The following is a 15884-nucleotide window of genomic DNA, read 5'->3' as shown; positions in this document are numbered from 1 at the left end:
CTATTAGCTACCTTATACGTGCAGCAAACAATTATATCTCACCTGTGTGGGTGAGACTATTCCCCCCGACACAAAGTGTTCTTACATGTCTTGTCCTATCTTTCAGCCCAGGGGTTCATGTAGCTATCACACCAGGAGTCCCACTCCAGAAGCAGTAGACCAAAGCTAAGGGTATCCAGTAGTTCCTACCTGGATGACTGAACACATGAACGGGAGCCCCAGGGCCTGACTCCCCCGGGACCTCGAGGCCTGGCTGGGACTCCTTCCAGAAGGCCTGGCCTAGAGGGTCACCAGCTAGCTGCAAATCTGCTCAGATGACACTACTATCCTTGCTGTGGAGCCAATTTCCTTCTCACAAGTAAGAAACGTTTCAGTGCCGAGGAGCATGTCCGGCTGAGGGGTTCCGGCTTAAGGAGACCCCTGTTAAACCCTTGCTGGTCGATGCAGGAAGCCCCCACATGTGTACAGCCACGGGCAGTCGGGCTGCCTCGCTCTGATGGCCCTGCAGCTACAGCCTGGCCTGGGGGGAAGGAGGATTCCGGAGAATGGAGGGAAGGGACTTAGGCAGAGAGGGCCCCGGAGACAGCCGAGCTGCAGTGGGGCGGGGGGGGGGGGGTGAACCAGGCCGAGGGACAGACAGCTTCCTTTCCCTGAAACCACAGGATGTCAGTGCCCTTTGCTTAACAGAGGCCTTTCTTGCCCCCACCCTCCCACCCCCTGCCCCAAGATAGTCCAGGGCAGGGTGGACTCTAGTTGGGGCTGAGGGGTCCTCTTCTGCTCCTCTAATCCCTCCGCAGCTCCCTCGGGCCTCCTTGCTGCCCAGAGCTCTGACAGCACAGCTTAGCCCGTTCACAGACGTGGAGCCCCAGTTGGGGAGGGTAATGGTAGACGCAGGCCTCAGCCCGCCACGTGATGATCAGCCCGCATTGGGGACCGCCCACAGTGAGCCGGATGTTCTGATGATGAACCCCCTGCTGGCTTGCTCAAACCCTGCCCTCTGCTCTCCATCCACCTCAGATCAGAACCCAGGGCCCATGCACAGGCTCAGAGAGGGGCTCAGCCACTCCAAGGGGGGAAGCGCCCAGGGAGCAGGGCACCGCACGGGGTTCATGGGCAGCCTCTGGGACCGAGAAGAGCCAGCCCCAGGCAACCGACCCGGGAGCCGGAGGGAAGGGGGTAAATGCTGTGTGCCGCCTACCGTCCCTTTCTCGAACTTGTTGGTACGGTTCTCCGACTTGCCAAGGTATCGCTCCCCAGTGTCCCCCAGATCTCCATAGATGGTGATGTAGACCTTGGCGTCTGTCCCTGCCCCAGGAACGTTCCCCGTGAAGATCTGCACCGAGTACAGCACGACTGGCCAGGCAGTCAAATAGACGCACAGACAGATGGACAAAGGGAAGAAAAGAATAACAGGGCTTTAGGACCGAGACAACTGGACTGGCAGGAGGAGGTAGTGTCTGCCTTTTATCTGTCCACTCATGCACATTGTGCTACGAATCTGCAAGGACGCGCCCGTGGGAAGTCTGCCCATCTGACCTGGACCCAGGTGGCTCCCAGACCCAGAGGCTGGAGGCTCCTCCCCGTAGCTCACCCACTATCCACCCATCCGGCTTCCCGCGCTCCCAGGAGGGAAGATGCTGGAGGATGGGCCGAAGTGTGTGCATGCACCACGCTCACTACATCTACCTGCCCCAACATGCGGGCAATAATACGCCTTCCTGTTTGAGGGTGACCAGTATTCATGCCAGTTCCTTCTAGATGGTCTTCAGAAAAAATCAAATATTTCTGAGATGATAGCTTCCCCATGGTGTCTATGTCCTTATTTTGATTAATTCTTTAACTCTGCTGACCAACACCAGCCCGGAGTGACAGCTACGTGCTCCATCACCTCCCATGGCCTGTGGGAAGGGCTGGATAAATAGTGGTGGGACAGCTATTAAAGATTATTAAGGAAAATAAAGATAAGCCAGTGTCTTGTCTTTGTTCTGCTGCTATGGGCTCGTGGAAGAAGGATAAAGTATCTCCCTTTTCAACCTCCATGCCAGGGGGAAAGGCTAAGAGTTCATTGTCTCCTCTTCAGATTCTTCTGTCTTATGAGCTTTGGAGTTTCAGGCCAAGAAGAAGGGACTCAGCTGGCTGATTCCCAAAGGAAGGGATGGAAATTGTGGCTTTGAGGTGAGAGGTGGGAGTGGCCAGATTGGGAGGAAGATTGATTTCCCCGGCCTGTGAGGAGGGCAGGGCTCTGGAGTCCCCTTGGCTGGCAGGGACCCCTCACCTGCACACGGAGGTGGGGAGATGGCTGTGGGGTTATCTGGGAACTTGAGGCAAGGAGGCCTCGTGGCTGAAGAGAGGGTCTCACGATGAAATCGAGGTGTTTCTGGCCACCCAGAGGAATGACGCTTGCATGTCTGTGGAGAACCAGCAGCTATGGTCACTGTGTGGCAGGAGGACACAGTTCTCCATGGTACCCGCCCTGGACGAAGCGGCTAGGCCCCTCCTGGGAGGCTCATGATTCTCTCAAAATCCAAAAAGACGGATTCTCTCTCCCTATAGTGACTGAGATGGACTTTCTTACCAACTCTCGCAAGTGGGCCCAGGCCACATTTAATTACATCGAGAAAAGGAAGATGACATGAGTTACTCATACCCACAGTTGTGGAACACGTTCACCCCCACAGCGTGGTTCCTATTATTTTCTTCTTTTTCCCTTGGACTCCACAGCATTATTCTCTCCTGCTCTCCATCTGCCTCTCTGGTGGCTCCTTCTGGAGCAGCAGCTTTAGGGGTTCCTAATCTTCTTGCCGCCCCTCAGATGCGTGCTTCTGCCCGCTTCCTTTAGCTCCCCTCCTGCACACCCTGGGCGTGGACTTCTGTGAGGCCCCTGAGTCTGTGTCTCCAACCCAGTGCCCTCCTGTGCTCTAGATCCATGGCCCTGTCACCTAGGGGGGGCACATCCACCTTGACGAGACATCACAAACTCACGTGCAAACCTGAACTCTGCTCCCCTCCCTCAAGCCCTTTCCAAAACTCCTCTCCACCCTCCCTCCCTGCCTGGCAGTCTGCTTCGAAGACCTCCGCAGTGCCCTGTGAGCATGGCTGTCAGGGGCCTGCCCCCCACCCTGCACCCCCCCCCCCAGGACTGTCACTCTGCCCTCCATTCCTGCCTTGCTTAGCACAGCATCTGTCAGCATTTCATGCATCGCATTAATAAGTAAAATCTTCTCTTTGGTGTTTAAGAGTCAACAGCACCCAGGTCTGTCTGGCTCATACTGACAGGAGGTGACATTAGGAATCTTGTCACAGTTTAGACACAACAATCAACTGTCCTCCCCTGCTTGTTCTCTCCCCAGTCACCTCCTGGCCGTGCATTCAGACCTGCTCTACACCTTTTCTATGAGCTGTTGCCCCAGAGTGGGGTGCCATTACCCTCCGGGGGCTGTGGCCCAGTGGCCCTCCTTCTCCCCCTCCCTCTTACCCCCACCGCTCTTTCCAATCCTCAGGGGAGCGAAAACTGATTCAGCTTCTGGGTGCTGAGCAATGCAGTTATGCAGTCAAATCCGGCTATTTCTGGATCCTCCTCCCTCCTTGTCCCACCCAAGCCACACGGTTCTCAGTGGAAAGATGTTTCCCTAGAAACATCGCCAGGCACAGAGTGGGTTTGTGGCATGTTATTAATACAGAACAGCCCAAGTGTGCCGCTTGGGACAGCTTTCCGAGGCATCCTCTGGGATACAAGCAGAAAAGAGAATTTTCCCCCAGACTTAATAGCAAAGGGATTTGGGTTGGGAAAGGCACATTACAGAGGCGACACTTGTTTTTATCTCTAAGCAAGTAGCAACTGAGATGAAAGGAAATGTTAGAGCCATAGCTGTCTACATCTTCCTGGTTCCATATGGGGCCTGGGATCCTGGATTTTACTCCCATTGTTTCCAAGAGGGAATGCAACACCACAAATGTGAGCTGGATCTCCAAGCTCTCTCAGGGCATCTCTGATCCATTTACACTGCCCACCGGGAAGAGATCCTTAGTATTCTTTTGTGTATCATAGATGGTGGAAAGCGTGTTTCTCGCAAGTGAATTTGATTTCTGACACACTGAAAGCTCATTCAAGGCTGACCAAATAACCTGGGGGTTGACAGGACAATGGAATCGTGGGTCAAAAAAAGAGGTGTGACTGTCCCTGTGGCCTGGGAGGAATGTGTGTGCATGCATGGGTGCCATTGTGCATGCACATATGCACACACACATACACACACAATGTAAAAAGAAAGGAGAAAAGAAGGCTGAGGACTGAGTCTGAGCAATACTGGCACAAGAGGAAAACAGCACTCAGAGGGCCAGTCAGAGAAATGGGAAGAGAAGAGAGCAGTCCACAAGTGAAGCGAGAAGCACACGGAGGCTGTGGTCGGGCTGAGGCAGACCCTGCAGAGAAGCCTGCATCAGTGAGGAATGGGCATAGGTACCTGCACTTTAGACAAAAGAAAGCCACGGCCCTGGATGCTCAAGGCTGCACCAAACCCCTGTGTGCAGCTCCAGCTACACACAAGTCCAAGATGCTTCTCTATTCATATGTAGTAGAGACAGCTGGATCCCTCGAGAGCAGGGAGGACCCAGGCCTGCAGAGGAGTAGCTGGAGAAGCCAAGAAGAGGGAGGCCATGGGGACCAGGAGAATCCAGGCACGGGTGAACAGGCATCTGGATGGGGTGTCCCACTGTCAGGCCAGGGAAGGACGTGCAGGGCTGCCTGCTGTTTACATCTTTCCTGCCATTTATCAGCTGTGTGAATGAGAGCACATTAGACCACTTCTGTGGGCCTCAGGCACCCTCTCTACCAACTGGAGTTAGTTACACACCCAGCCTCCTGGCTGCAAACACTCAGCCTGGCACGGGGCAGGTGCCCTACAAGGGAGGGCTGCTGCTGACTGTGACGAGGGCACCACACTTACTGTCCAGAGGCTCCTCCACTTCCTTGTAGACTTGCCTTAGGGACCCATCTCTCATGTATTTTTCAGTGAAGATGTCATAAGGGACCAATTCTCGAATGGTCTTCTTGTCATCCTCTGACTTGGCGAGCCATCGATCACAAGGGAAAGTCAGGGTCTCTGTGCCCTGGGGATGAGGAAACAAGAGGAAAATTAGTCGTATGTGTGGAGCCTTCTGATGTCAGTGGTTCCTCAGCATGTCAACACTCATGGGGACCAAGGATGAGGGTCATGGAGAACCCCCAGATTACACACACGCCACAGGGTAGGCTGGGCTCAGCCCAGATTCCAGCAGGTTCAGTCTTAAAGACTTCAACAACTGCATCAGCGGTTGGCTCTTGAAGGTGGGGTACCCAGGGTCACTTAAAAATAGATATTGGAGCCCCATCCCGCACACTTGGGTTCCACAAGTAAGGGAAGGGGCTCAGGATTGTTAAATTGCTCTCAAGTCCCTCAACCACAACCACTGAAACCAGCCTTCCATGCTTAGAATTCTGTGGCTCCAGAACGCTTGCCAAGCTGTGCTGGTGGATTTCTTTCTATGAGTTGACCTTGGGGAGCAGGAAGGGCATGCTTGGTCACTCACTAGTAGTGTGACCTTGGGGGTGGGGAGCAGAGACAGGGCTGCCCAGATCCTCCTCCTTGATCCCTGAATGAGCTTCTGAAAGGTTATGCCTTGGACCTGAGCTGGTTCGTGCACTCTGAGCAAACGGGGTGAACTGTCCTTAGATTTTACCTCAACTTAATAAAGCTGCAGGTTCTTTTATTTATTTATTTATTTATTTATTTATTTATTTATTTATCTATCTACCTATCTATTTATTTAGAGAGAGGGAGGAAGAAAGAGAGAGAGAGAGAGTGCTCAAGCAAGTAGGGGGAGGGGCAGAAGGAGAGAATCTCAAGCAGATTCCCTGCTGAGCTCAGAGCCTGACTCAGGGCTTGATCCCATGACCCTGAGATCATGACCTGGGCCGAAATTAAGAGCTAGATGCTTAGCCGCCTGAGCCACCCAGGCATCCCATAAAGCTGCAGGTTCTTATCAGGAATATGCCTTGATTCTCTTTTGGAAAGGGGGCAAAAATACTCCAGCAGGACAGACCAGTCAGAAACTCACATCTTTATCTGGGAGGAGCCTGCGGATGTCCACGTGGGAGCAGTGCCACCCAGGATTTATGCCCGTATTGTCATGGCCAATCCGAATTTTCTCAATGATTTCCCCCACGTCCTCTAACTGTGGAAAGGAGAACATGCACCAGATGGTAGCTGAAAGGTCCGGGAAAGTACAACCTCAGAAATATCCTGCCTCCCCAGGGTGGGTGTCCCTTTGAATGATGTCCCCACTGTCCGGCTGAGCCAGCCTCTACTCTCCTCTTCACATGCCAGGCTAAGGCTTCCCTTCCTCTCTCCCCACTTAAAATCAGCCTAGACTCCAGAACTCAGTGCGATCAACCTCTAGGAGGCTGTCTTCCCATATCCTTCCCTTCCATGGTGGAGCTCACCTCTCTGTTTTCCATTACTCACCCTTGTGGCAGCTTGTTCTTGGCTTGAGAACTGACCTGAGTATCAGAAGATGAGTTCTGGTTCCACCTATGCCCTGTCTTGCTACCCTGACCTTTTAATCTTGGCCCCTAGGAGACCCTCTATCTCCAGCTACCCCTCTTCTATATCCCTCAAATTCCAGTCCCTCAAACTTGACATTCTCTTGCCATGGGGCCTTTGCACTGGCTCCCACAGCCCCTTCATTTTTTTTCTTCTTTACCTAAACCTCAACCTCATCACTCAGGTTTCAGATATAGGATCACTTCCTCAGGGAAGCCCCCTTGACCACTGCAAGAAAGTCAAATCTTTTTATGACACCCCCCCACCCCCAGCCCAGTACTTCTCATAGTGGGAAATTTGCATTCATCAGTGTAATGCCCTGTCCTCTACCACTGAAAGCTACAAGGGCAGGCACCACACCTGTTTGTGCTCACCACTATCCCCAAAGCCTACAACAGAGCCTGAGACTCTGGTGCTCAGTAAATATTGGCTGAAAGGATGAAAGAATGAGCATTTCCTCATCTGCAAAACAGCCAGGTTCTCTCAGACACAACGTTGAACTATAATCATGATCATGTGGATGCAAGTCCTGTTGAATGGGACAGCTGATGTGTGTGTGCCGCAGTGAGTCCCTGAAATTCAGGAGCTATCAGCTCTTCTCTCTTCCACCTGGAGCCGATGGCATGGAGTGCAGGGGAGGGACTCTATCAGGAATGACTGATCCCTCCGATCCCTCCACATCCTTTATCAAAGCAATGAGGTGGCCAGTCATAAGGCGAGGGGGATGTGCCAATTTGAGTGTCCTGGCAGCGTCTCTACAGAGCCGGCCACCTGGCCAGCACGGGCAAGTTCTCAGTGCAAGGAGACGGCAGTCAGGTCTGGGGTGGGTGAGGGTTCGTGATGAGTGAATGGCATCTGAGTGATAAATCATCAAATGCAAAGTGTCTATAACCACAGACGGAAGTGAACTCTAAAATGAATCGCAACAGCTTCCGACCACTGGTTTCCTTTTTCCCCACACAGCTACCACAGTGGGCAGCCCAGGGCAGGCCCATCAGCACTGCTTGGAGAACTTCCCCCTACTGTCATCCCCACCCTCATCCTTCCCAGTTGTAGCCACAGCTCTGCCACCTACAATCCCTGCAATCTGAGGCAAGGCACTTGCTCTTCCAGTGCCTTCCTCAACCATCTATAAAATGGGGGAGAACAATGTCTTCCTCAATTGAAGGCAGAGGCATGAGCAGAGTAGCCCTCAGAGGTCACTTCTAGGTCTAAGATCCCAGCCACGGTTCTTTATGTCAACCATTCTCTCCTTCCGGGTTACCCGCAGGGTACCACATTGTTGCAAGTTATGAGAATTAAAAAGGATGCTATAGCTACCGTGCCTTCTGCTGCTTGCATCACTGTCCCCCCATCCTGCTCTCTACTGGCCAGCTCACCCTCGCTGCACCCTAGGAGTGGTGTAGTGGTGTCCCCTGTGAGCCCCCAAGGGGCAGTCTGATCATGAAACACAGATAGATGGGTGACTTCAGGCTGATGTTAGTGACATTTTTAATGAGGCCTCATTCCCTCATGATGGGAGAGGCACAGAAGCTATGGAGAAAACTTTTGGCCCACAGAAGGTCCACCCGAGGACACTGAGCTGCCAGCTGCTTTGAGCAGTGAAGATTCACCTGCCTCTCCCTCTGCCCAAGTGCCTCTTCTCCTCCTTCCCCATCCCACCTCTGAGGTTTGGGATGTGTGGACCTGCTGTTCAGGGGTCCTTCTGGAGCCTCAGCCATCTAGCCACTCAGTTATGCATGCCATGTCAGGGTGACCATCTCTGTTGTGACCCTCAGTGAGCAAGGAGGTCACTAGGGGACTGCTAGCCATGGATGGTGGGCCTTCATGAGAGCCCCAGAATCAGAGGAAACCCTAATATTCTCCCAAGAGGTGGAAGAGAAGGTTCTGGAATTGAACTGCTTGAGCCCAAATCTTGGCTCTGCCCTTTGTTAATTATGATGTCCTGAGCGAGTTTCTTTACCTGCCATTGCAGCTGTAAGAAGGGATAATCATACCACCAACTCTTGTGATGGTGATGAAGACTCCATGAATTGATCCACTTCAAGTGCTCAGAACAGGGCTAACACAAGGCAGGTGCGGAACAAATATTAGTTATTATTACCATTCTCCCAGCCACTCCCTGTGTCTTAGGGCAAAGCCACGGGGGGGGGGGAGTGGCTTCCTCATGAGCTCGTGTCTGAGCCAGAGCTTATGTGCCTAGAACTCGAGCTTATGTGCCTGCCATCCAGCTCTCTCTGTCTCACCTGGAGATCAGTCAGAAAAGAGACAGGGAGAGGCAGGGACACGAAGCTTTTTTCATTTGTTTCGAGACTCTCACATTCCTCCAATAGCCAGATAGATTTGAAAAGGAAAAAAGAAAAAAATTAGCAACAAATTACTGGCAAATTATAGCTGCTGATTAGTGGGCACCTCATTGATAAAACTCCATGGAAGTCACGCTGAGGTGTAATCATAGCCCCACCACCACCACTAACAGCGTCAGGCTGGGATGACTCATGTACCAGGCCATCTCGAGTGGGTGAGCTGTTGCTTTGTGTGGATAAATGAATCACCCTTGAATTTTCCCCAGTAAAGACTCCACCAAGGTGGCAACCTTCCCACAAGTGCTGACTGCTCCCAGAGAAGGTGGGGAGGGAGCAGGGAGTCCCCCAACAGACACACTGGCCGGGGGAGGAGAAAGGGGCTCTGGACTTTGTTTCCCATCAGAAGATAAGGGACATTTCTCCAAAGGTCCCCGCTATCTGATGCGTCCAGACTCCTGAGACATCTAGCTCTTTTCTTTCAGAGCTGTCCCCTCTAAGTCTTGCTTCAGCCAGTCCCCAACCCATTCTGTCACCCTCCTGCTGTCCCTCTGGCCAAACTTCAAACAACATGCTTCAAACCAAAAACCAAAACCTCTGGCCCTTGGCCACAATATTCCCCTTGCTAGCAATGCCTTCCCCTGCTTATAGTCGCATTCAGTCCAGTTCAAAGCCACCACATCCAAGGAGCCTTCTTTCTCTGAATACCCATCACATGTTCAGTCAATCCCTTACTTGCCCTCAATGCCATGGGCTCATGTTCTGCAGGGGCTAAGAGCACGTATTCTGAGCCAGTTCTCCTGGGTCTGAATCCTGCTTCCACTACAGTCTAGCTGTGTGAATTTATGCAAGCTACTCAGCACTCCGTCCTTACTTTCCCCATCTTTAAACAGGAATAACTACAAACCAGAGTTGCTATGGGGGGGTTGAATGAGTCAATGGATAGAGCCCTATGACCGAGCCTTCATACCCACAGGATCAGTTATTCTAAGGATGACCAGACTCTCTCTGTTAGCCTTATGTGGAAGTCTGGGGTCCTCCACCTGGACTGCAAGCCCCTTGCAGGCAGAGTCTGGGTGCCCCCCTTTTCTTGTCTCTTCCACCCAACCTAGTACATGGTGCAGTGCACAGGGGAGACAGTGAGATGTCAAGGTGCTATGACCTACACCTATAGTAAGCATGGAACAAGCAAACCCCTAGGCTAGCAGGGGAGCTGGGGAGAACATATGGGATGTCTGAAGCCAGGCCCTCTCCATGGATATGTGTGTGTTGTTGCTAGCACTGGAGATGGTCCCAGTGGAACTGGAATTATGCTTCTAGTCTCCCCAAACCCTGTCCACTCATTGTCACCTTAGTTCCTGATACTAGTCCTGGTGGGGCAGGTGACGTGTCCCATTGTCCTGGCTACTCAGATGTACCGAGTGAGGCCCAGTGAGGCTGGATGAACTGCCTGGCTTCTTTACTAACAGCAGCCATCAGGGTGCCTCTGGACACAGGCCTCTTCTTCCCCGATCTTCTGATGCCCCCCTCTACCTCCCAGTCCCAGCTCCCCCCACAGTCTGCTGAGACCAGGTACCTCCATAATGAAGCGGGAGGCTGACTTCCTTTCAAAGAACAGCTTTTGCTCCCTCTTATTGGTGCAAAGGTACTTCTCCTGGGTGCACACCGCGTCACAGCCATAGATGACGATGAAGATGTTGGCATCTGTCCCAGCAGCAAAGACGTCGCTGGTGTACAGGATGATCTCGTAAGGGACAACTGAGGGTGGTGGACAGGGGGTGAAGTCAGAGGGGAGGTGAGAACAGAAAACAAATGTGGGCAAGATCAAGCTTTTCACTGGCACCACTGCCCTGGGGCCGCATCACCAGGAGCTGCTGTCCAGGGTTCTGGACCCTCACATGGTTTCTTAGCAATCGCAGGCAGGGGGAGGGGAGAGGCAGTGTCCTGTCATGCCTACTGCCCACAGACAGCCCCTGTCACCAAGGACCAGGGTCTCCATGCCTCTCACATCACAGAGCTAGTACAGCAGTTTGGCTGAAAGCACGGGCTCTACCCTGACATTCTGTGTGACCTGGGCAAGTCACTTAGGAGCCTTGGTTTCCTCTTCTGTAATGTGTCCTCACCATGATCCTTAGCTGTAGACACTATAAACAGGAGGGTTATATTTCAGAGAGCCATGGACCAATTGGGTCAGCGGTCTACAGGGTGAGAATCCTTCCTCTTCCTGCCGTCACTTGCTCCACACTAGCCTGCCCTCCCAAACCCTCCATAATGTACTTGGCCCTTGCTGGGTCGGATGCTGGGGAAGAGGGGTGACCTTGTGGACTCCTTAAAAGGGAGGCTGACTCATCAGTACTGTTGGCAAGCAGCTTCCTTGTGGGCAGCCACCAGCATGGGTAGAGACCAGCATTGCCCACTGTGTGGGCTGAGGACCCTTCACCTCAGCAACTCTTTGGGTGCTTATTAAACACACAGATTCCCAATCTCTCCCTAGATTGTCTACAGGGTGATTTCTAGTCATCTAAATATTTAACTCAGACTTCACACTGGAGCTTGAGACCAGCAGTTTAAAAGAATGTGTCACTAACTACAGATTGAGATCCATTAGCAGGTTGTAAAATAAGTTAGGTGGGTAGGCACCACTATTTAAAAAAATATATGATATTTTCTACTCAATATATTCAATTGAAAAGAATTGAATAAAAAATATCATCTATGTGGGCATCACACATAATGAGGGTAAAAATTTTTTGTGACACTTATTTGTTGCATACATATATATAAATGTTTATATACTCAAAGTCGAAACAATAAAAAAAATATGTTAAAAACCCAGAGAAACAGTTTAAGCAGAAAGCTACCTTATTCTGTGGTCTCAACCTTGAAAGAAATCACATTAAAAGTCACCTTCTCACAGGTGGCCCCAACCTTCTCCAAATTTGCTGCAAAGCAAATGAGTTGTCTTTTCATTTATGATGATGGCTACTCTGCTGTAGAATTGTAGTTGTGAGGCCTATAATAATGGTAATTGCCATTCATGGAGTACTCGCCTCATGCCAGACTCTCTACTAAGCATCCTACCTTCCTCATCTGTAACCTTCACAATGACCTGTGGAGGAGATATCATTATACTTTTCTTTAGAGATGAAAAAGCAAGGCTCAGAGGTAAAATAACTTGCCTCAAGTCATACGGCTGGTCAGAGGTAGAACTGCAACTTGAGCCCTGGCTTGTCTGACCCCTAAATCCAGTGTAGTCAACCTCTAGGGGTGCAGTTATCATGAACTGGACGTGAGTACTGCTTCTACCCACAAGTCACAGGACCTAATTGCCCAGGGAGGTGATCACCATTCCCACAGTGGCCTGGACAGGGCCCTGACCAAGGTTAAGAGGAAACGCAGGCCACTGCAATAATGGATGCAACTTCTTTTAAGCCCTCTTGGGTGTCTCCATGGTCTAAGGCCCAGGAGGCCTTGAGCAGAGAAGATTGCAATGGACTTGAGCTTTCCTGAGACTAGCTGGCAGTGGGAGAAGCCCTAGAAATATCTGTGTGGGAATAGTCCACTTTCAGCCCTCATTGGTCTAGGCCTGGCCTCAGAGTGTTTCCTGGTCTATTTCTGTCTCTGCCATTGAGAAGCTGTGTGTCCTTGGAAAATTGATGTACTTCTCTGGGCCTTTTTCTTTGTCAAATGAGAGGGTTTAACAGAATCCATGGTTTTCAGATGGTTTAACCGAAATTAATTTTCAGTGGAATATTTCTGTGCAGTTCTTTGAAATACCTTTAGGACGAATGTTCACAAAAAAATTTGACTTTTTAAACCTGAGGAGCTGCTCTGGATGGTATGAACTGGGAAGCTGTTCTCTCTCATCCCTTCTCCTTTTCCACCAGCAACACTGAGACACCCTCTTTGATACCAGCAATCCTCAGAACACAGGCTAAGGGTTAAGGTGCCTCTCAGCCCTGACATGGCATGAATCTGACCTGCAGGGCTCCACACTGTGTGGAGCCTATACATTCACATCATCACAGTGGTCCTCTTCCTAATGGACCTCTACTTGTATAGGCAGCACATTTCAGATGGTCTGGAAGCAGAGCCATCTTGTTCTGTTCTTCTGGTTTCACATATATTGGGAAGCCTTGCCGAACTACTGAATCTAGGTCTAAGCCTGCTAGGCCCCTGAGAATGATGCCCAGCCACCTCTCCTGGGACTGCAGCTCCGCAGTACCTGGAGCTCCCTGGCTGTGGGCCCTCAAGATCTCTCCCAAATAAGAAAATAGGTTCTGAGCAGCAGATACTCCCTTCTATGCACCTGCCTGGTGAGACCTGTACTCTGAAGCTGCCTCCATAGCTCTCCCAGGTGGAAAGGAAGCCTCTTCTGTATTTTTTTTCTTTGTAAATGTGAGTCTAAGACAAGAGCAAATGGGCTTGTTGTAGTATCAGCCTAGAACTGAATATACCCAAGATCAGGCCATACAAATTCAGAGCAAGGCCTTTCCTAGGGCATGAAGGGAGAAACAGCTACTTTTGTTTCGAAGAGTCTCACGCAGTCCTGCTGCCAGTCATGCGTACATCTGCCAGGTAAATATGTGTCCTAGACTGAAGGTGGCTACTTGGGGCAGTGGCTGGATCCAGGGTTTGTTTTGTATATGCAGAGATTTTGCTAGAGGGAAATGTCACTTTATTTCAGGCCTTGGACCAGAAAATATCTTGATGGATTGAGTCTTTTCCAGTTTAATTGCTTCAGGCAAAAAAAAAATTCATTACTGATTCATACTCTGTAATTATGAGATGTTTGGGGGAAAATCTTTTGGTATAACTAATTATTTGTTTAGAAAAAATTGTATTCTGTGGGTTTGGTTCTAATATGAGCATATTCAGACAGATGTTTATAGTTTGGTTGATTTCAGTTTGATTCCCAGCACCTAGTATGTACCTACATATTCATAAACATTGAATATATACTTTCTGATGACACTGGAGAGGAAATGTTGGAACTTTACCAAATTGTTCCCCTGCCTCCATTTCTTTAACTGGGTGAAAGGAATCACATTTATCATCTTTTCAAGTTCTTTCTTCCCCACCGCCCCCCCACCCCACCCCAGCTGCCATCAGAATAAAGTCTGGTAAGAGTGATTTCTTTGTCCTGTTACCAACCGGGCTGAAGACTGGCGGTGGGGCTGATAATTACTTCTCAGTTAGACTTTTATCTTTCTTCCCTTTTGGGTCTTACAAGGAAATTGAGCACCAGAGAGACTTGCTGCATGTTTTTACCAGCTGCTTTGGGGTGGAAGTTGGTCTAAGCTCCTATTTCCCTACCGTGGACCCAGAACACTGCCCATAGCCCACAGAGGGCCCAGGGAGGGAGAGGAGCGAGAGACCCAAATCTCCAAGATGAGCCTGGCCCAGGGAAGGGCTGGAGGAGGGACCAGGAGCAAGTTGAGATAGTGGGTGACCAAGTTGAGATAGTGAGTGACGGGGTTTGGGAGGAGGACCAGCCTTGCCGTGTATGCTTCCTACATGGTGTGTACAGCCTTGTCTGAAGCTCCGCGTGGAAGAGGTCCCTGACGATGGCTCCGTCGTCTTCATTCTTTGCCAGCCAGCGGCCACAAGGGAACGTCATGCACTTCCCAAGGGATGGGGCATCCACCTCTACCCAGTCTACAAACCAGCCTGGAGCTTTGCCTGGAGAGAAGGAGACACAGAACCCACCAAGAAGCTCCCCACAGATGGCTTGCTGTGGGCAACTTCAGGGACTCCACACATTCTTTCCCGCCCTGTGGTTGACGTCTATAACTACACCATGCGCATGCCTTTCCTGTCACTGAGAGGCTTTGCTAAAATGCCTCTTGTTCAGATGTACACCCAGCTGAAGCTAGATCACACCCCAGGCTGCTGTCAGTGAAATTAGCAAGAGCAAAGGAGCCTGGGGAGGAGGTGACAGGAGGTGACAGCTAGCATACTGTCCAGGGTGGAAGACTCTCTAAATAGGGAACTCAGAGATGCCAAAGAGAGCCTGTGTTAACAGGGATTTCATAATTTCACCCAGGAACAAGGAAGACACTCTGAGCTCCCTGGCCTCTGTGTGTGGTACAAGAAGGGAAGGGAAATTTGTGAATGATTGATGGTCTTCCCAGGAAAGATGAGTGATCAGGTTTAATGAAGGAAATGGGAGCTAAGCAGAGAATTCTGTTTCTGCATCCCAGAGGCCAGCGACAGGGCCTCCTTCCTTAGGTTTAAAATACTTAGTTAAAAGACCAAAAAAAAAAAAAAAAAAAAAAAAAAACAAGTCCTACTTTACTAAGAGAGAACAAACTTTGGCTGTAGTGTCAGTGGGTTCTGGAAAGAATTGACTAGATCAGTCGTTCTCAAAATGGAGTCCAGCAGTCCTAGCATCATGTGTGAGAAATATAAATGCTCAGCCCCCACCCTAACCCTACTGAATCAATGCCTGTGTGGGTGGGGCCCAGAAATCTATGTTTAACAACTCCCCAAGATGATTCTGTTGCTCACTAAAGTTGGAGAACCACTGAGCTAGATAGAAGATTCTCAAATGTGGCTACACAATGAAATAACTGAGGATAGGGGTTTGGGGAAATCACTGGTGTCCAGGCCCCAGCCCAGGCCAATTAGACTAGGATCTCTGCATGCAGCCAGGGCTCCACTGGGCTGAAGGAACTGAGGAAACTGTCATCATGGAAGGCAGATGACATCCAAGTTTCTTGCACATTCTTTCCCAGAAACCCACAGGGACCTGTCTATGGTCCTTATATTCTTAGCAGAAAACAGAAGGAGTGGGAAGCCAGACCTGTGTTGTCATGACCAATCCTGACTTTCCACAGATCTCCCAGGTCCAGCGTCTCCACTGTGAAGATTTCAATGCTGTCCCTTTCAAACTTGTCACTGTTGGTCTTGGAGGATTTCAGGAGGGTCATTCCTGCCAACCAAATGACCCTCATGTGACTGGCTGGTCCTGAGACCTTCAAATCTATTCTGACTGTCC

The 15884-nt window shown here is 50.6% G+C and overlaps 1 protein-coding gene across 2 annotated transcripts in view; it reads right to left on the bottom strand.

Moving 5' to 3' along the window:
* LOXHD1 (lipoxygenase homology PLAT domains 1) overlaps positions 1 to 15884 on the bottom strand; it is a 162838-nt gene that overhangs the window by 37858 nt on the left and 109096 nt on the right. For both annotated transcript variants that reach the window (XM_055324162.1, XM_055324163.1), the window contains exons 24-29: positions 15690 to 15818; positions 14402 to 14566; positions 10461 to 10642; positions 6097 to 6213; positions 4947 to 5109; positions 1199 to 1353 (exon numbers count right to left, since the gene is read on the bottom strand). In XM_055324162.1, the coding sequence (XP_055180137.1) occupies positions 1199 to 1353; positions 4947 to 5109; positions 6097 to 6213; positions 10461 to 10642; positions 14402 to 14566; positions 15690 to 15818 (911 nt within the window). The remainder of the gene's footprint in view (positions 1 to 1198; positions 1354 to 4946; positions 5110 to 6096; positions 6214 to 10460; positions 10643 to 14401; positions 14567 to 15689; positions 15819 to 15884) is intronic.

Source organism: Nyctereutes procyonoides, unplaced genomic scaffold (assembly GCF_905146905.1).
Source record: "Nyctereutes procyonoides isolate TBG_1078 unplaced genomic scaffold, NYPRO_anot_genome, whole genome shotgun sequence".
Taxonomy (NCBI): Eukaryota; Metazoa; Chordata; class Mammalia; order Carnivora; family Canidae; genus Nyctereutes; species Nyctereutes procyonoides.
Note: the sequence above shows the minus strand (reverse complement) of the source record. Positions and strands in the feature narration are given on the sequence as shown.